The 21,146-nt window shown below is 48.6% G+C and overlaps 1 protein-coding gene across 1 annotated transcript in view; it reads left to right on the top strand.

The window, feature by feature from the left end:
- The first annotated feature begins 1,044 nt into the window (after positions 1-1,044).
- The window catches only part of LOC147717803 (carnitine O-acetyltransferase-like), a 114,589-nt gene continuing 94,487 nt past the window's right edge, over positions 1,045-21,146 (top strand). The window contains exon 1 of the mRNA XM_086924592.1: positions 1,045-1,549. Coding sequence (XP_086780718.1) covers positions 1,502-1,549 — 48 coding nt within the window. The 5' untranslated portion in view covers positions 1,045-1,501. The remainder of the gene's footprint in view (positions 1,550-21,146) is intronic.

The raw sequence follows: 21,146 nt of genomic DNA on the forward strand, positions 1-21,146 counted from the left end.
CACAAATCACTCTACGACATCGGACCAGATTGCCTCAACTCTCGACTATCCTTTTACACCCCCTCCCGCCAACTACGCTCTTCCAGCCAAGCCCTCGCCACTGTACCTCGCATCAACAAGACCACCATGGGAGGCAGATCCTTTTCTTACCTAGCTGCTAAAACATGGAACTCACTCCCCGCTTACCTTCGCCTCACCCAGAACCACCTAGCGTTCAGAAAGCAGCTTAAAACATGGATATTTGACAAATAATCTTCCTCCCCTTCCTAAGCGCCTTGAAACCCTCTGGGTATGTAGTGCGCTATACAAATTGCAAATTGCATTGCATTGCAATTTGCATTGCATTGCACGGACCTGGGAAACTTGGCATCAATGCACTTGAACGTATTACAGTAAAATAAGCTTTTTGCAGAAGATTCTTCTGAGTTTGCATGCAGAACTGTAAGCCATTAAGTTTGATGAGGAAAAAGGAACCACAGGTCCCAGAATCCAAAGAGGTCCTGGCTAAAAAAAAAGACTGTTGATGTCACAAATACACTGGCAGCTCCTATCAGGTAGTGAGTGCCTGCACTTTTTAGCACTGCTGCAATACAATAGGAGTGTACCGGAACTTCTCAGGAGCAAACATATACTTTGAGGAATGAGTTCCAGCACTTGTATATTTCCAATCAATTAAAGCACTGGACAAGGAGCTACGTGACAGCTGTGCCCAGGATGCCTGTACCTCTTCCCCGATCCCCACAAACACCTCCACTCCCCACAGTGGCCGGTATGGCATTGCTGCTGCTGACTTTGGCTACCTACAAGGGCATGCATTTTCCACACGTCCCAGGCAGCTTCACCAGCAGTGTTTACATTGAACGCGCACTTCCGCACGCCCCCGAGAGCCCCTCCCATCTATAGTCCCTTGTAGTCTCCGCCCCACATCACCATCCAATAATGTCAGCACACTTTACCATCACTCACAGCCAGGCGCGCGGAGGGTGCCGATGCAATCTCTTTACGTTTATTAAATAAATGCATATTATGGAAGTCGCTATCCCCGTTCCTAGTCCCGCCCTAGTCCGCGAGTCACCTCCCCTTACCCCTCAGCCTCGCACCCTGCCCTCTCCCACCCACTCCTGTCCCTTTCTTTCTTTCCTATTTTCTGCCACTTCTTTCGCACACCGGGGCTCCCCGTCTCTCCTTCCCCCCACGCCCTCACTCCCATAGCTGCCTGCTTTAAGGAGCTTGCATGCATGCCACGGCCGGCCCACGGGGTGTGGCCGACCTGCCCCCGCCTCGGCCCTGGAAGTGCTCTGCAGACTGCGCCCGGGTCAGAGCTCAGCTTTAACTAAAGCTCCCTAAAAGTTTCTTTTTTGTGTGCACCCCCAGGCTCGGCGCGGGGGAGGCAGCAGCAGCAGGGCAGCCCTGGCTTCCGGCACAGGGCGGAGGGCGCTGCTCGCCCCGTCTGTTGCACGCTGTGTTTAGGGGGGCCCCGTGCCCCTAGGAGCTCTCCAGGATGTGGTGGATACCACGGCTCAGCAGCCCTGCCTCCCGCATGCTACTGGTAAGGCAGCCTCCGGTACACAGATGCCTCCTCCATGGGCAGTGGGGTGCATGGGGGGGAGGGTACAGCAGCTGCTATAGGCAAACTTGTTTCCCAAGCAATGTTGGCCAGCTGGAACACGTGGCCTTTTAATGTTGTTTGTTGTGCACATTGGGCTCTGTCAATTCCTCCACGTGCCAGTGTGTGCGATTCAGTGACAGGACACTTTCCCCTCTTCTTGTCCGTCAGTTTCTCTGCTTGTCTTATCACTTTTCGTTATGCATTTCCAGTTTTCTCTCAGCGTGGAAGTTTTGTTTTCTTTTGGTCTGCGTGCCATTTTTCGCTTTTCTGTTTGCATGCCATTTCCCCTCTCCTGCCTGTCAGTTTCGCCGTTGTTTGCTTGTCCATATTTCTCTTAGTATGTCACCTCTTTATTTAATTCTTTTATTTACGCCACAACTTACCTTTTGGTCGCTGGGTGTCCTATTCTGTTTAAGCAAATTGTAGCAATCACAGTAACCTTGAAAGGTCGTCTAACTTTGCATGTTTAGCTATTAGAAATCTGACTCTGCTCTATACTTATCTGGCGGTCTTTTGCACCTCGGTGTGTCTTTATGTTGCCCTTATCTGTGGAGGCCTCAAGTGCCAAGGGTTTGCCTCTGCTGCCCTTATCTCTGGGGGACTCTGTTACTTCGGGTGTTTTGTTTGTTTGTTTGTTTATTTATTTTAAAAGTTTTATATAGCGCTAGCTTGACCCGTAGGTATCAGAGCGCTTTACATACATACAGTAAAAAGACAATTATATTACATAGTAGGCCGGCAGTAAGGAAGGAAACCACAGAGAAACAATACAGCATGGGAAATACATATGCAGTGCAGCGGAGGGGGAGAGAACAATAAAAAGAGAAAGGAGGGAATGACATAGTCCGGTCACCCACTGACCTTGCATGTCCAGAGAGAGAGGAGACAACTCGGATATATATGACTAGGTAAATTGACGTTGGTCAGGAAAGTATTTGTTAAGGAGATGGAGTTTCAGGTCCCTTTTGAAACAGGAGAAGGAGGGGTTGCATCGGAGGATTCCCTGGAGAGCGTTCCATATCCTGGGAGCGTTGCCAGAAAACTATCTGTATTGGGTGTTTTTTTTTCAGTTTCAGAGGAATAAGAAGGAGTGAGTTGGAACTTCTCAGCGTTCTGGATTGACCTGCTCTTACCAGTTTGTTATTTAGGTAGCTGGGGGCAGGAGAGTGAAGGGTTTTGTGTGTGATGCAGGCCAGCTTACACTTCCCTTCCATGGGTAGCCAATTGAAGCAGTTGAGGGCTGGAGTGATGTGTTCAAATCTTTTAACTCCAGATACGAGACGAGCAGACATGTTCAGCACTGCCCTTAGAAGGGCTAGGTGAGCTTTTGGAGTCCGTGTAAGGATGGCGTTCCTGTAGTTGATTTTAGAGAGAACTAGGGATTGGACTACTGTCTTGAGGTCATCGTGGGGTAGAAAAGGTTTACATTTCTTGAGGTGCTTTAGAGAGAAAAGAGCACTTTTTGCAGAGTGTTTGATGTGGGCCTCCATTGATAAGTTCTTGTCAAGGGTGATGCCTAGAAACTTAACTGAGTCAGATAGGGTAAGGGGGCCGTTTAGGGCAGTTAGATTCTTTAGCCACTTTTGGATTGGACGATGTTTACTTTTTGGAGAGAATAGGATTAGTTCAGTTTTGTCTGGGTTGAGTTTTAAGTGGTTAATGTAGAACCAAGTTTGGATCTCAGTTAGGGTGGTATTGAGGTGTTGGATGTCGCTGGGAGACTTGATCCTGAAATAGATTTGGGTGTCGTCCGCGTAAAGGTGGTAATTCACTCCAGCTTTTTTCAATATGATCGAGGGGCTCCATGAAGAGATTGAAGAGGGACGGGGAGAGGATCGAGCCTTGTGGGACCCCAAGTGTGACTTTTGTTGGCTTTGAGAGACAGGAATTGATTTTAATTTGTTGCGAGTGGTGTTGAAGGAAGGAGGTGAACCATTTAAGTACTGTGCCATTGATGCCGGAACACTTCCCCAGGGTCTCCAGAAGGGCTGGATGGTTTACTGTGTCGAATGCCGCAGATAGGTCAATAAGGATGAGTAGGCAGGCATCACCTTCGTCTAGGGCCTTGTGAATGTCGTCGGAGACGTTGAGCATAGCTGTTTCCGTGCTACAGCCTTTTCTGAATCAAGATTGAAAGGCGTCGAGGAGGTTGAACTCATCAATGTGTTTATTGAGTTGGTGGAGAACACATTTCTCCAAAGTTTTAGCAAGGAATGGGAGGTTAGAGATAGGTCTGAGGTTGTTAAGATCATTAGGGTCCGCCCCAGGTTTCTTGAGAATGGGTTTAAATTTGTCCTAGTTGAAGGGAGTCTGGGACACAGCCTGAGGTCAGAGAGGCGTTGATGATTTTTGTCCAGAAAGGGGAAATGGTGTGGTTGAGTTCTTTTATAATTGTGGATGGGAGGGGGTCCATGGTGTGGGAGGAAGGTTTTAGCTTAGAAATTATATTGAGGACCTCGCTTACCGACATTAGCTCAAAGTCGGACCAATGCGCATTGTTTTTTAGCTGGATGTAGGTCTGTTTGTCCTTGTTCAGAACTCTTTCCGAGTGGTCAAGGGTGGTTGAAGGGGGGCAGGTTAAGTGGGAAGGAGGGTTAGCAGATTGTAGGAAGGTTTGGTCAATTTTAGAGGCTTTATTAGTGAAGAAGGTGGCAATTTCTTCACAACGCTCATTGGTGGCTTCGATTTCTTGAGAGGGAGTGCCGTTAGTTTGGCTTTTAACAATGTTGAAGAGTTCTCTTGGTCTGTTTTTTGTCTGTTCTAGTTGGCTGTGGAAAAAAGATGCCTTTCTACTGAAGATGTGATTTTTGTAAGACCGCCGAGCAGATCTAAGTTGTGTTAGGTGCAAGGTCGAGGGGTTTTGTCTCCAAGACCTTTCCGTTTGTCTGAGCTGACGCCGTTGATCATTCAGCTCCACATTAAACCAAGGTTTTGATTTGGTTTTCCTCAGTTGCTTGAGTTTGAGTGGAGCTACTTGTTCTGCCATTTTCTCTAGGGGCCTCTGTTGCGTTTGGGTTCTGACCTCTTCTCTAGGGGGTTCTGTTCCCTAGGCTGTGTTTGGGTTCTGCCCTCTTCACTACAGGTTTCTGTTCCCTTGGCTGTGTTTGGGTTATGCCCTCTTCACAAGGGGCCTCTGTTCCCAGGCTGTGTTTGGGTTCTGCCCTCTTCACTAGGGGCCTCTGTTCCTAGGCTGTGTTTGGGTTCTGTCCTCTTCACAAGGGGCCTCTGTTCCCAGGCTGTGTTTGGGTTCTGTCCTCTTCTCTAGGGGCGTCTACTATCTAGGCTGTGTTTGGGTTCTGTCCTCTTCTCTAGGGGCGTCTACTATCTAGGCTGTGTTTGGGTTCTGTCCTCTTCTCTAGGGGCGTCTACTATCTAGGCTGTGTTTGGGTTCTGTCCTCTTCTCTAGGGGCCTCTGCTACCTAGGCTGTGTTTAGGTTCTGACCTCTTCTCTAGGGGATTCTGTTCCCAAGGCTGTGTTTGGGTTCTGTCCTCTTATCAAGGGACCTCTGCTCCCTAGGTTGTGTTGGGTTCTGTCCTCTTCTCAAGGGGCCTCTGTTCCCTAGGTTGTTTGGGTTCCGTCCTCTTCTCTTGGGGCCTTTGCTACCTAGGCTGTGTTTGGGTTCTGTCCTCTTCTCTAGGGTTCTCTGTTCACTAGGCTGTTTGGGTCTGTCCTCTTCTCTAGGGGCCTCTGCTACCTAGGCTGTGTTTTGGTTCTTTCCTCTTCTGTTGGCGTCTCTGTTCCCTAGGTTATTTGGGTTCCGTTCCTTTCCTTTATGGGCCTCTGTTCCATAGCTTGTGGTGGGGTTCTGCCCTCTTCTCTAGGGACCCTGTTCTGTAGGCTTTGTTTGGGTCGGTCCTCTTCTCTAGGGGCCTCTGCTACCTAGGCTGTGTTTGGGTCCCGTCCTCTTCTCTAGGGGTCCTGTTCCCTAGGTTGTGTTTGAGTTCCGTCCTCCTCTATAGGGGCCTCTGTTCCCTAGGCTACGTTTGGGTTCTGTCCTCTTCTCTAGGGGCATCTGTCCCCTAGCTTGTAGTGGGGTTCTGTCGTCTTCTCTAGGGGCCTCTGTTCCCTAGGTTGTGTCCGTGTTCAACCCTTTTCTCTACTGTTCTGTCTTCTTCTCTAGCGGCTTGTGAAACCCGGAAACAAGTTATTCTTCCATTTTTGGCTTTATCGCCAGCCCCTGACCTCATTTTGGTCCTAGCATAATGATGTCTTAAAAGTGACTTACATCCCGCCTTCTCTCTTTCCTGCCTTCTCATTGGTTCCTGTGCGTGTCACTTACCTTATCTCCATTTCTATTGGCTGTAGCATATTTTCCTGCTTGTTCCTTGTCTGCTTCTCTTATCAGTTTCCCGCTGCCAAAATACTGTTAGTATCTGCTTTGGTGAAACTATATTTTCATAAAGTTTCGCCTTTAATTCTTGTAGCATATTTATATAACACCCGAAGAGATTAAATGATTTGCATAGAATCACATGATGTTGCCCAGCGCTGACAAGACTCGAAAAGGGATCCCCAGTGCTTGAGTCAGCAGCTGTGGCTACTGCGCCACATCCTCTCCACTCCTGTGTTATTTGTGGGGAGCTCTGCTGGACGATGATTGATGAAAATTGCTCTTTATATATTACATAGGCTGCATTACCAAAGCTTGTTTTTTGTATGCAAGTGACAATGTTTTTCTTTTGGGAAATTGAGTTTATTTCCTCAAAAACGAAAAGCATATTTGATAGAGAAATGTAGGCATTTTAAGTAATGAGTGTGCTGATGTTTAAATCCAGTCTAAAATGATTGTGCTTCTAAAATGTTTTCTGCCCTGATATTTGAATGACAGTTCATGCTGAGTTGGGGTAAGCTAATGCTGTTACGCCCATTGTGCCATAGGACACTTGCTGCTATAGCTGGTATTTCATTTGTAGCGTGTAAGCATTTCATATGGTTTTTATTAAAATTATTGTAGATAACCTTGATGAGATAGGGTTCTCTCTATTGGTTGTCTTGCACGCGGCTTTCACTATTGCAATTCTGCCAGACATTGATGATAATTGTTGTAGGTCAGAATGACTTTCAGACACCAGAAGTAATTCTCTCTTTTCAGAAAAAGTTGGCAACCCCCTGGTCTAAGACCTGGGTTAATGGTGTTCAATATTGAAGCATAACGGCATTCCATTCCTGTGTTCCCGCATTACACAAGGCATTGTGCTCCATGTTCAGGTAACTTTAGTTTAGGTTAGTCTGTTGGAACATCAGGCTGGAGGTCGGATAACCTCTCGCAATAACCCTAAGATGCTTGTACGGCCTGGAATCCTAACCTCTATCTGGACCAGAGTTGGTTCAATTAATTGTAGAATGAGAGGTGCAAAGGATTTGCCGGTATAGTAAGTGATAGATAGGGACATTTGTTTACTTGGGTGAGAACCTTCCTCTTTATGATGGTTTTTAAATTCAGTTTCTTTCAGAATGATGCTGGGCCTAAATATAGTTGTTTGAGTGACTTCAAATGTGAGAGCTACTAAATTGGTTATTGGGGCGATTGAGCTATGTATTGAGGATTTGACCTACTGGATGGACTTGCATATTGCTACGACTGAAGGATGTGAGCTGTGAATTCATTTAGACAGACAAATTGCTCCATTTATTAATTACTTTGGCATAGTTTATTTGAAGAAATGCCAAGAATTAGGTTTCAAGTTTTTGCCTTCAGCTAGGAGCTTGAGATCTTCTGTTCAATATTCGTTGTTAGAAACAGTGGCTTGGCTTTCTGTCTTCTTTTAGCCCAACACTTGGGCACAACTACTTGACATGAAATCATTTAGGACTGATTGCACTTGACTTAGTGATCTGATATGCGACATAGAAAACAATCTCCGAACAGGCGTGCATTGCTATTATGGTTGAACAGAATATTTTGCCACACCTGGTGACCTACCTGTTTTATGTATATTTTAGCTATTAGATGGTAAAGATGGAATCCGTTGAGGAAATGTGTTTAAAACGTCATTATACTGGTGCTCAGGAAATAGACTGCATGACACATTACAGTGGAAGATGGCAACCGACAGGCAGCAAATGTATTTTAAATGCCAATGGCCATACTGGAGAAACACTTCACACCAGAAGTTAAGGTGGTATTGGAACGTCACAAGCTTTTTGCATGTATTCAGAGTTAAAGAGGAAAGTATAAGTTGTGCACCACCTCTTAGGGCGTAGTCTGTGATTTGTAAATTTGGGCCACTCAATGATGACTGATTGGAGATTGAATTGTGAGGAGCACAAAGAACGCGCATCAGAAGTGAGCACTATGTTTGCTATTGCTTTTCGCTGACCACTCCACACTAGATTAAGCCATTAAAGATTGTAATGGGAACTGAACATACAGCTGTGTAGAAAACAAATGATTTTGGAGGGGAAACATATTGTCAAAATACTCCAAAGTTCATTTATGGTACAGTGATTACATATGATTTCCACACTGCTTAACACATGCCAATATGTGTTTTGCTGACCATCTGCTTTTTCAAGGCTCACTTACCCGGTCATTCTTTTCTAAAGTAGATCAAATACAGTACTCTCTGTTTAATGCTCACTAAATTAGCAATTTACAACCAATCCTTCATCCCAAGCATGCAGTCTCCAGAAAATGTGACCTGTTTCTCCTCAAGATTTAATTGGCTCTATATATTTACACCATACAAAACAACAAATATAGTGGTACATTCAATTCCTTAATTTGGAAATTGTGAGCTTCTTCTTCACCGGATCTAAACAGCCCAAACTTGCAGTCATCGCTTTTTCGGATAAAGTCTGTTGAGTTGGGGGGCGCTAGAGGGCGCCAAGCAAGATGGCCCCACTTGCGTGAGGCTCTTGCGGTTCGGGAGAATATCCGGCATTTATCCTGGTCATTTTGCATCTTCATAAGTAAAAACTGTAAATCTGGGCATCGGAACAACGCGGCGCTGTATATTGCTGCGAAAATCTGTAATACTTGCCTGGGGTGCTGTAGAAATCGCTGATGAAATCCGGCGCCCGAGTTGCACAACATGGCGGTGGTGAGGAGCTAGACTGCGGTGCTGGGCAGCGCTGAGACAATCGACGTGGACGGCTCGCCTTTGGCTGAGCAGCTTGCGGTACCTGAATGAGTGGCGAGTCCCTCTGCTGACTGCGAGGGGGGGAGGGCACGCTGCTCCCACTCGACACCGGAACAGCGACCACATGGACGAAGAGCCGCAACACTGCGAGCTGACCGAGAGGTAGGCGGCGTGTGCTTGGCGCCCCCGGGGCCGGCTGCATCCTTTGTGAGGCGGCGGCAGTGCGGGGCAGTTAGCGCCGCTCTGCATGCGTGGAGTGGGGCTCTGCCTGGCGGCCTAGGGGCCTAACGAGACCCGGGCGTGCTCTGGGATTCTGCGGCCTGGAGTGGAGAGGCGCCCCTGGGACTTACTGGGGACAAACAACGTTGGATGCGGCGAGGCTGCAGAGCGCCGTGAGAAGCTGCGTGGGCCCAATCGGTGGAGGGGCGGTTTGGCCCTGCGAGGAGGAGTATGATATGACTGGCCTCCTCTTGCTCCCTGGGCAGCCTATAGACGCACTCGGTGGCCTTGAGGCCAAAAACAGACTGTGCAGCCCTCCGAATGGTGCCCCACCCCCCCAGGACCTGCATGATGTCCGGTTCTGTAGCATTGTATGGTGGAAGGTGAGCCGAATGAGATACTGCCTACACATCTGACTAACTCCTGCAGTATAGCGCGCCTCTGACGAGTGGGCCTGAAGACACGATATTCAAACCACCATAGAGGGACGCCTCTGACACACCGACAGACCCTGTTGAAGGCAGTGAGAACGCGGTGCCACTGTCGGTCCGCCCTATAACTGATGCGCTTGGAAAACTCACGGAGGGAGTAGGGAAGAACATTGTGGACCCCATCCTGACTGGCTAGGAGTGTGCTGGCAAAACAATATAGTAGCTCCTCGCCCCCCAAGAAGCATTGCACAGACGAATCTTGGACCTCTCCTTGACTGTACATCGGGGCGAGCCCCAATATTGGAGGTGCGCTGAAACCCTGAAGAGAGAAGCAGGGAGGGGTGGGTCCCCCCTCCTATTCCAGGCCCTAGCGATGTGCAGCGATTTGGACGCCCTTTCCTGGTTAGCCGCATCGCACCACCAGAAAACATGGAGAACCGGACGGGCGCCAACCAAAGCTAAACTTTGAGGGACGGAAGGGTACCCGCTTCGAAACGGATCCTGTGGAGGAACAGGTGGAGGCTCGGGCACCCTCGACTGCAGATCTGAAGGACCTACTTTTGGCGATGCAATCCAGCCTGACCTCCATGGAATCCAAGATGGACTCAATCTCTGCGCGACTGGATGGGGTATCACACAGAGTAGACGAACATGAGGAGCGACTGGCGGAGACTGATCTGGAAGACACCTCTACTAAGACAACGTTCCGAATGCTGGAAATGGAGAGGGTGCTGAGTGATAGCAGGCAGGAACGAGGACTTGGAATCCCGTTCTCGGAGAAACAACCTCCGCATTTTGGGAATACCGGGATCAACCGCCACCGGAAGAATGGAAGAATATGTGGAGCGTCTTCTCATTGCGCTCTTTGGGAGGGAGGCTTTCTCACCGGTGTTGGTGGTTGTGAGAGCTCATTGCTTGCTGGCGGCCCGCCCAGTACCTGGAGCAACACCTAGCCCGATAATCGCCCCGCTGCTAAACTCAGCCCTCCGCTTATCTAGAGAGCGGGGACAGCTCCGCCACGAGGGAACGGACATCTCTATATATCCAGACTTCACAATGGCCGTTCAAGAGCAGAGGCGGAAATTTTTACCAGTGAAGAAGAAACTACAACAACTTAATATTCCCTATGCGATGCTCTTCCCCGCCAGGCTCAAAGTGACGTATCAAAGTAAACAGCATTTTTTCAACACCCCACAGCTCGCACAGGACTTCCTTAAAACCTTGCCGAAGCCGGCGGCTGGACGCGCCTCCCCGCCCCATCGCCCTGACGCTGGAGGCGGTATTTCAGTCGTAGAATGATCTAAGGCTCCCTAGTTTTGCTCTTCACATTGAGACTGTCGCACGACAATGAGCCAGATGTCATGGTTGATTGGGGGTAACTGGACATTGCGGCAGGGGGATCGGAGAGAGGACTGACAGCCTCCCCTCGATATGGAACTGCCAACGACCTCACAACACGTGAAACTGGCCGCTCCCACGGAGGTAGTGGGTGCCTGGTGTGCTTTGGAGAGTATCTGGCTGCCCCTCGCCCCCTGACCGTCTGCAGTGATGTGGACAACTACACTCTATCCCTGTACTGCTGAGTTGGCTGTCTCCTACGAAATTGTAGATGCACTGGCATCCGGAGTCGAGATGACCCTACATTTGAACACCCTCGCCCTGACGGGGAGGACCCCTGGTCGCCCTCTGGCCTCCGCCTCTCAGGTCTCAGGTGAACCCTTACTAGTATGGTTGTTAGTTGTTTACTAATAGTTATGGTATGGACTAACTTGTACTCCCCTGTTGGGAACACTGTATTGAGGGAAGGACGAGGAGGGGGTGGGGGGGAGGGAAGTGGACCACAGCAGGTTTGGGCTTCTGATGTGGGAGGGGGGAGGGAATGTTTTTTTATGTCTGCGAGAAGTAGAAGACCTTGCGACAAGTCACAGGACATATGTTTAATTAGAGTTTTAATGCCTAGATATCTCTGCCAATTTGCTTCAGACCCCTTCTTAAGAAGGTACAATCTCAATCTTAGCCATGACTGAACGTTCGATTACCCCCCCCCCCCTCTGAGACCGCTTTCTCACTTGGAATGTAAGAGGACTAGGGGAACCCCGCAAGCGCAGGCACATATTATCTTACTTAGATCGTCACGACATACACTGCGCAATGCTGCAGGAGACTCACTTTAATCCCGCTGCCCCTTCCACATTTGCCGCTCGATGCGCCAGTCATACATGTTTTTCCTCCTATTCATCATATGCTCGCGGCACATGCATTCTGGTAAGGAAGTCCCTCCCATACACCCCAATAGGATCCGCCACTGACCAGCAGGGTTGGTACTCTAGTCTCTGGGACAGGATCGCCACTCAATCCTTCACGTTTGTTTCGTGTTATGGGCCGAACACGAATGACCCGGAGTTTTTCCGTGTGCTCTGGGGAAAAGATACTGGAGATTGGTGCTACACATTTACAATGGGGAGGGGATTTTAATGTCGCAGTTAATCCTACACTGGACTGCTCACATCTGCAACCACACCCTTACTCCCACTCACAATCCACCCTCCAAACGAACATTGCAGACTATGAACTGCTTGATGCATGGCAACACATACGACGACGAGGCGGGAGGGCACTTGGTACACCACGGCCCGGGCCACATGGTCCAGAATTAATGCATGGTTTATGCAAAGGCCTTATTCCTTAGGTGACACACTCCTCCCACCTCCCCCGGACTTATTCGGACCAATCCCCAGTGCTGGTCGCTATAACATTGTGCTGGAGATTGCGGATATGAGTGGCCAAACGCATAGTAGCACGACTGGAATCGTGGAGACCTTTCGTAAGTTCTACAGAGGTCTTTACAAAACTCATAGAACTCAGACAACAGACTTTGCTCCCTTTTTTTAAGGATACGGGTGGGAGATGGGCAGAGAGAATTTCTTTTGAGACATCACGACGATGAGGAAATCATAACGGCCATAATGCAATTGCAATCTGGGAAAGCGCCAGGTCCAGACGGCCTCCCGGCTGAATTTTATAAAACCTTAAATCACCTACTCATCCCAATACTGCGACATGTTTTCGAGGAAGCTCGGGAGACTGGTATACTCCCCCCCCAATACGCACATCATATCCATACCTAAGCCGGGTAACTAGTCTGCTTTCTGCGACTCATATAGGCCCTTATCTTTAATAATTGTAGACGCAAAAGTTTTAGCCAAATTGATTTCTATTCGTATTAGTCCCCTTATGACAGTGCTGGTGCTCCCTGATCAATCAGGCTTTGTGCCTACTTGAGGCACATCCCAAAATTTGTGTACGTTATTCGCACTCCTCCATGACATAGACCCTGACACCAACATGGCAGCTGTATTTCTTGATGCCACCAAGACATTTGATTCCCTGGAATGGGACTATCTCGCCTTCGTCTTACGCATGGGGTGGATCAATTTACTGTACTCAGGGGTACGAGCCAGAGTGATGGTCAACGGAGTTAAGTCGGGCCCCTTCACAATTGCGCGGGGCACCCAGCAGGGATGCCCCCTGTCACCCCTTCTCTTTGCCATAGCCATCGAGACCCTAGCGGCAAAAATCAGACAACACTTTCGAGACCATGCATTGATATACCCAGAGAGGCAGGTTTTAATCTCCCTGTACGCCGATGATCTCACATTATACCTACGTGATCCTGGGGTATTCCTCAACCCCATTCTCCGTTTGCTCATCTTCTTTGGTCAACTATCTGGGGTAAACATGAACTGGGGGAAATCCCAAATATTCCCTCTAACAGACGCCACATTGGAGTTCGCTCCTGATTTTCTGTTGAAGTGGTGCATGGATACAATCACTTATCTGGGAATCCAGGTCTCTCGATGCCGTGAGGAACTGATGCGCTCCAACTACTGACGCACACTTGACCTTATCACGGACAAGATCACCAGATGGATCGCGATGCCTCTCTCCATGGCGGCAAGAGTATCTTTAATTAAGATGATCATTTTGCCCAAACTCCTCTACCTTTTTACTAACATTCCTTATGCACCTAGTCTGTATTTTTTTTTAATGTATCAAACCCCAACTGATCAGATTAGCATGGGGCGTAAAGCAGCCCAGATTGGCATGGGAGGTTCTCACTAGTCCCTTTGAAGATTGGGGATTTGAAGTCCCAGATATGGAATTATATTTTATCTGTGCACAGTGCACTTCGTGACCTATTGGATGCACCCCCCCATACATGCCTCACCTAGCCATTGAAGATGGATATATGGCCCCCACACCATGCACAGCGTATCTGAGCACAGCTGCGGTACCCAGACACCTAGCACAACCGTACAATGCACGACTAGTGCCTGGCGCGATCTGGCAAACAAACTCAAATGCCCTGTTCTCTATTCGCTACTGACGCCATTGCAAGGGAGATATGATCTACCAGTCACGACAGAGAGGGGATGCCGCCGCATATTGCGTAAACTGACCTGCCTTACTTGGGGCCAATTATACAAGAATGGGAAGTTTAGATCTAGTGAGGACTTCTTTGGCACCACTACCCCCACTCCCTTGGAGCGCTTCTATTATGTGAGGCTTAGGCAAGACATGCGCTCTCTGACTCAGTGCTTCCCACTAGAACCCCCCATTATGCTTCCCCTTCATAATCTTCTACAGCACACTCCCACGGAATATGTAGTATTGCGACTATATCTCTCAACTCAAGGGGAATGGGAAAGGGACCTATCTCCGGCTAAGGGTTAGTGGGAGGCGGAATTGGGAACTCCCATCACGACGGAGCAATGGTCCTTTTGCTGCTGCCAAACGGGTGCCATATCCGCCAATAGCAGACTACGCCTGATACATTATAAATATATTCACCGATTATACTACACGCCTGCTCGGCTACACTTGCGTGACAACGCCTGCTGTGATAGATGTGGGGCGGGGGACGCTGACTTAAGACACTTGGCCTGGGACTGCCCGCCGGTTTGGGAATACTGGAGGGAAGTTCTGCATGGGCTTGACGAAATGACTGAGATGCATGTACCCGACGACCCCCTTACTGTTCTCTTAGGATACACTGAACAAGTCCCTGTCAAGGTATGGAGATACGCTTCCTTGGTCCTCTTGCTGGCGAAACAACGAATAGCCTGTCGATGGGGGCGCGGCCGAGCTCCCAAATTCAAGGACTGGCTGAACGATCTCATATATTGCCAGGAACAGCTGCACACCTACAGTGAACTTATGCCACCCTCCTCCCGCCCTAAAGATATTTGGGTCCCTCTACAAACCTATCTTTTGGCACATACCGACACTGGGGACACGGCTCCAGGCCCTGATTGAGGGGAGGACGAGTGACAGGACGGGGAGGGAATTGAAAAGACAGAGGTCTTCCCGGATGTAGGGCTGCATTGACCTCTTTATAGCATAGTGAGAAATGGAGCAGAGCATGCGGGTCAAGGAACTTCGGTTGTGAACGTTGTGTGGGACCTGAATGGACAATGGTTTGAAATAGTAGGCGACAGATGTTGTTCTTACTGACCTTGTTGTTTTGGGGGAACTCGTTCAGAGACCTTAGTTGATAATCACCTGCTATGCTTGCCCACCTAACGCGGTCGGTCCATTGGGGTTGCAGGCGGCTTGCTGTTTGCGCACCCCCATTATGCCTTGTAAAGAATGTCAAGTACCGCTGTGCCGGCCCGCTGGGATGTAGGCACCCGGCTGTGTCAAATTTAACAATGTCAATAAAGGTTTGTTTGGAGCAAAAAAAAGTCTGAGTTCTCTCCTCACATTAATTGCTATTACTTTTCAACATTGTCTAAATAATCAAAATATCACTCAGATTGACTTCGGCTAGCATGACTGACAAGCATCGGAAGTGAGCACTATGTTTGCTATTGCTATTCAGAATGTCACTCGGACAGCCTTTCGAATACTGATGCTAGCATCATAAATTAACCTTGCAATATTTTGGCAATTATTCGATAATAAATCTTTGTACTGAACCAACAGTGTGTATTTTGATAACATCCAAAACCATTTGTTTTGTACATAGATTTTCCCTAGAGGGTAACTAGTGTGGGACACTATCCTGGATTACCCTACTCCAATTTTCAATACAACCATGTAGCTTAAGAAAATTGGTACTTCTAAAATGTGATTTGATTAAATGAAACAAAAGTTGAGGATGTGAAAAATGAATAAAAAGCAACCAAAATTATTGAGGGATACAGAAAGACAAAAGTTCACAACAGTGGCAAGAGTTGTGAAAGGTTATCATGTCAGTAGAGGCAACATTTGAAATCAAGATACAATCGAACTAAATGAAGTCCGTAGATGTATGGAAAAACTTAAAACAAGCAGTGAGTAACTAGAAAAAACTAAACGCCCACTGCAAATTTGTGGTAACAATGTAACCGTGTTAGCTGACTCGATGTTTGTTTTCATTAATCTCACAAGACTCCTAGCTCAAAGACATGGGAGGAAATGTCAATTGAGTAGATGTGTCTGATATGAAAGCAAGTGGTTACAGGGGCAAAGAAATGAAAATAATAGGGTGATATGGGCAGGAATAATGAAGAAAGAGAGGAGTGTATGTGTGTATTACGGAAGGTGAATAGTACTCTTTAGGATTGACACATGAAAAATATATTTTGGTCTTGTATGTAATCCTGATAGTGGCGGTAGTGGAGCCCACCTTGGAAGAAAAATAAATATTTGATTGATTTCCTACAGGTTTCTCAGATAATCTACTAAAGGCGTCTTTGGACAACCTAGTGTGCTTGAAAGAGGATCAGGTGAAGAGCTAGCAAGGGTTTGGAGAGGGTTTGCTGGTCTCGTCCCAGATAAAGAACCAAGTGAAAGTCTGGCTCAATGAGGTCCATTTCATTGCTGACATGCACCACTCGCTGTATCAACCTGTCTAATGAAGCTGCTTTTGCAGGAGACGGCGAGACGAAGCAACGATCCCCTTGCTTGCATTGCACCATGATGCTAAGAATTGGCGCGGGGTAAAGCAAAATCGGACAGCTTTTGGTACAAATATTTTTAAGAAAGCCCCATACTCCGAGCCTGCAGGCAAAAGGTGGGTGGCCCAGCTTCCTCCATGCTCTTCCAAGCATGGACGAGCCCACCCTTGGCCTTCGCTTCGGCCGGGAGTGTCCCGGGACGTCCTCCTGTGGGACTCAGAAATGTGCTTTATAGCGCCTCTTAATTGGTATCAGCTGCACAGTATTGCAAGGGCCAGCCCCTGGATGAAGCCCAATGCCTGCTGGTAGATTCCCAAGTGTCAGAGATACTAAATCACCTGCACGGTGTGGCAATGGCCACCTCCTGCTTCAACGTACTTCGCATTCTAAAAAAGATCTTCCGATGGATCCCCCTCGAAACAAGAAAGACTGTCACCCACGCACTGGTCACGAGTCGACGGGATTATGGTAACACACTATACGCCGTAATCGCAGCAAAATTACAGAAAAAACTCCAGCGCATCCAAAACGTGTCAGCGAGACTCATATTAGACATCCCTCGCCAAGATCACATCACCGGACACCTAAAAGACCTCCACTGGCTTCCTGTCAACAAAAGAATTACATTCCGCCTTCTCACCCACGCACACAAGGCCCTCTACAATCTAGGACCCGAATGCCTCAACACTCGACTGTCCTTCTACAAACCCACCCGCCAACTGAGATCGTCCAATCAAGCCCTCGCCGCAGTCCCGCGCATCCGAAAATCCACCATGGGTGGCAGATCCTTCTCCTTCCTGGCTGCCAAGACCTGGAACTCACTCCCCACCCACCTCCGCCACACTCAGAACCACATCTCCTTCAGAAAAGAACTTAAAACCTGGCTGTTCGACAAATAATGAACCCCTTCCCCCAGCGCCATGAGACCCTCTGGGTGAGTAGTGCGCTATACAAATGCCCGAACTTGAACTTGCAGACATCCACAACAGCTTCGACAACCAACCCGGAAACCAACCCACCCTACCTTGTGCTGAACATTCTCCCCCCGTGAACACCCTTAACGACTGGAACCCAATCTCCACTGAGGACACAATCCGCCTGATGAATTCCATCCACTCAGGATCCCCCACAGACCCATGTCCTCACCACATCTTCAACAAAGCAGACTCCGCCATAGCACCGCACCTCCGAGACGTCATCAACAGCTCCCTCAACTCCGCCACCTTCCCGGAAGACTGGAAACACGCTGAACTCACCGCCCTTCTGAAGAAACCCACAGCGGACCCCACCGAACTCAAAAATTACCGCCCCATCTCGCTCCTTCCATTCCCGGCCAAAGTCATCGAGAAAGCTGTCAACAACCAACTCGCCGCCTTCCTCGAAGCCAACAAATCCCTCGACTCCTCACAATCTGGCTTCCGAGCAAAACACAGCACTGAGACCGCCCTCATCGCAGCAACAGACGACATTCGAACTCTACTGGACAATGGAGACACAGTCGCCCTCATCCTCCTCGACCTCTCTGCAGCATTTGACACAGTCTGCCACAGCACCCTTTTACAACGCCTCAATAACATCGGAATCCAAGGAAAAGCACTTGAATGGATCACCTCGTTCCTCACCGGAAGAACTCAGAAAGTCCGCCTCCCACCATTCAAGTCCGAGGCCACTGAAGTCATCTGTGGCGTACCACAAGGATCCTCACTCAGCCCCACCCTCTTCAACGTATACATGAGCCCCCTCGCGACCATCGCCCGCCAACACAACCTCAACATCATCTCCTACGCGGATGACACTCAACTAATCCTTTCTCTCACCAATGACCCCAGCACCGCCAAAACTAACCTACACGAAGGAATGAAAGAAGTTGCCGAATGGATGAAACAAAGCCGTCTGAAACTGAACTCAGACAAAACAGAAGTCCTCATCTTAGGTACATCCCCCTCTGCTTGGGACGACTCCTGGTGGCCGGAAGCCCTCGGAAAGGCACCCATCCCGACAAACCACACACGGAACTTAGGCATCATACTGGACTCTTCACTCTCAATGAATAGACAAGTCAGCGCCGTATCCTCTTCCTGCTTCAACATTCTTCGCATGCTGAGAAAAACATTTCGCTGGATCCCCACCGAAACAAGGAAAACAGTCACCCATGCTCTGGTCACGAGCCGACTGGACTACGGAAACACCCTCTACGCAGGCATTACCGCTAAACTCCAGAAGAAACTCCAACGAATCCAAAACGCCTCAGCCAGGATCATATTAGACATCCCACGCAACGAACACATCTCCGGTCACCTTAAAGACCTCCACTGGCTACCCGTCAATAAGAGGATCACTTTCCGACTGCTAACCCACGCACACAAATCACTCTACGACATCGGACCAGAATGCCTCAACTCACGACTGTCCTTCTACACCCCCTCCCGCCAACTACGTTCTTCCAGCCAAGCCCTCGCCACTGTACCTCGCATCAACAAGACCACCATGGGCGGCAGATCCTTCTCATACCTGGCTGCTAAAACATGGAACTCACTCCCCGCTTACCTTCGCCTTACCCAGAACCACCTAGCATTCAGAAAGCAGCTTAAAACGTGGATATTTGACAAGTAATCTTCCTCCCCTATCTAAGCGCCTTGGGACCCTCTGGGTATGTAGTGCGCTATATAAATTCTCTGACTTGACTTGACTTGACAGATTCCCGAGCGCCAGCAAGACACTGAACACGGAGGTATTCACCGAGAGCTTGTGGAGAGTAGATGCATCATGTGTGATAACTGGACTTAGAAGTGGCTCAAAAGTCCTCTGTGATTCCATCTGCCCTTTTATTATCGGATAGACGATGTTTAGAGGATCAGTTTGTTGCTTTCCTGCCGGCCTCGGAATCGGACATACGGCAAATCCTGGCAGCGTTAAAGTCCGGATCCCCTTCAGACCCCTGCCCGGCCAGGGTTTTGGGAGGGATAGCGGATATCATTAATCAAGAGGTGACTCAGATCACCAACCTCTCCCTTTCCACTGCCTTAATTCCGAGAAGTTGGAAGGAGGCAAAACTGCTCCCTCTGTTAAAAAAGGCTGGTCTAGACCCATCAATGCCATCGAGCTATCGGCCCATCTCATTGCTGCCAGCTCTGGCGAAGGTGTGCGAGAAGGTGGTTTTTAAACAGCTGGATAGTTTCATTGAGTCCTCTCACGCCCTACACCCTGCTCAGTCAGGGTTTAGAGCGGCCTACAGTACCGAGACAGCACTAGTCGAGGTCTCGGAGGCAGTTCGAGAGTGCTTGGACGGGGGTGGCAGAGCGGTCCTGATTCTACTGGACCTCTCTGCCGCCTTCGATACGGTGCCCCATGCCTTGCTTATTGCAAGACTGCGAGCCGTCGGCATTTCAGGGTTGGCCCTTGATTGGTTGTCATTGTTTTTGAGCGACAGAACTCAGCAGGTCTGGATGCCCCCCTACTCTTCGGCCCCGAAGAGACTGACAACTGGAGTTCAGCAGGGTTCTACGTTAAGCCCTTTATTGTTTAACGTCTATATGACCCCCTTACTTTATCTGGCGGAACAGCTGGGAGCCAAGATAATAGCTTACGCAGACGACACACAGCTGCTATTCACCTGGCCTAAGTGTGTGTCCGATCCATCAGCAGTCCAGCATTGTTTGTCGGAAGTATTTCGGTGGCTTGCTCAAGTCCTACTTAAGTGCAACGAAGACAAGTCCGAGGTCCTGTTCTTTGGCTCTTTCCCTGACAACTTCAAGGACCAGATTTGGCCCCCGGACCTGCCCTGCCCTAGTGCGATGGGAGGCCCAGCTAAGAACTTGGGGGTCTGGTTCGGTCAGGACCTGAAGTTCTCGGACCATATCAAAAAATTGACCGGCATCTGCTTTGGTACCTTGCGAGCCTTGAAGATTTTTCCCTCTTCTTCCCAGGGCAGCCAAGGAGACTGTTCTTCGAGCCCTGATTTTGTCTCGGCTCGATTACGCTAATGCCTTATTTAGTGGCTTGCCTGCGTACATGGTTAATCGCCTTCAGGTGATACAAAACGCTGCAGTACGTCTGCTTTTCTCTCTTCCCAGGAGGTCGAGCGTGAGGAGCCACTTACGAAGTCTGCATTGGCTCCCAGTGCCACACCGAATCTTGTTTAAAATTCTTGTGTTGGCATTCAGAGCAGCTCATGGCCAGGGACCGACGTATTTGCAGAAACGGTTCTCATTTTATACTCCCAACCGTGCCCTACGATCGGCCAACCAATGCCAATTGGCCATTCCCAAATACAAATACACCCGATTGGGTGGCCAATCTATTTCATTTAAGGCAGCTTCTGCTTGGAATGCCCTACCCCTGTTCCTTAGAGCCTCTCCGACTATTACTGTTTTTAAGAAAGAACTTAAGACTTATCTGTTTAATGCTCCACTCTAACAGATCTGTTCTTGATCTATCACTCTTGCTGTTAAACCACTCACCGCGCCAGGATACCCCTTGGTAATAGAGCGCGCTATAAAAGTTTTAATAATAATAATAATAATAATAATAATAATAATAAAAAGAGAAAATATGTAAATGTAATATTAACGAGGTTATGTGGTACACTGGATTTTGGGGTGAAGGGAATTCGGCTAAAAGTCTGGGTGACGTGCATTTGTTTGTTCCCCTTGGACTGGCCTTTCTTCTTAGACCCTTTGGTATCCAGACTGTATAGCCTTTCAGGACCTCTTTGATCTACTGTTCCAGGGGATGTCACATGATTCTTGCATAGCTGCGGGGAGTTCCCTCGGAGTCTCTGGACACTATGTACTCCAAGCTTTCCATGAAGTAGCCTCACATATAATATAAATCTTAAACAAGTTTCAGTAACTGATATTGCTC

The sequence above is a fragment of the Lissotriton vulgaris genome, chromosome 5 (genome assembly GCF_964263255.1).
Source record: "Lissotriton vulgaris chromosome 5, aLisVul1.2, whole genome shotgun sequence".
NCBI classification, from domain to species: domain Eukaryota; kingdom Metazoa; phylum Chordata; class Amphibia; order Caudata; family Salamandridae; genus Lissotriton; species Lissotriton vulgaris.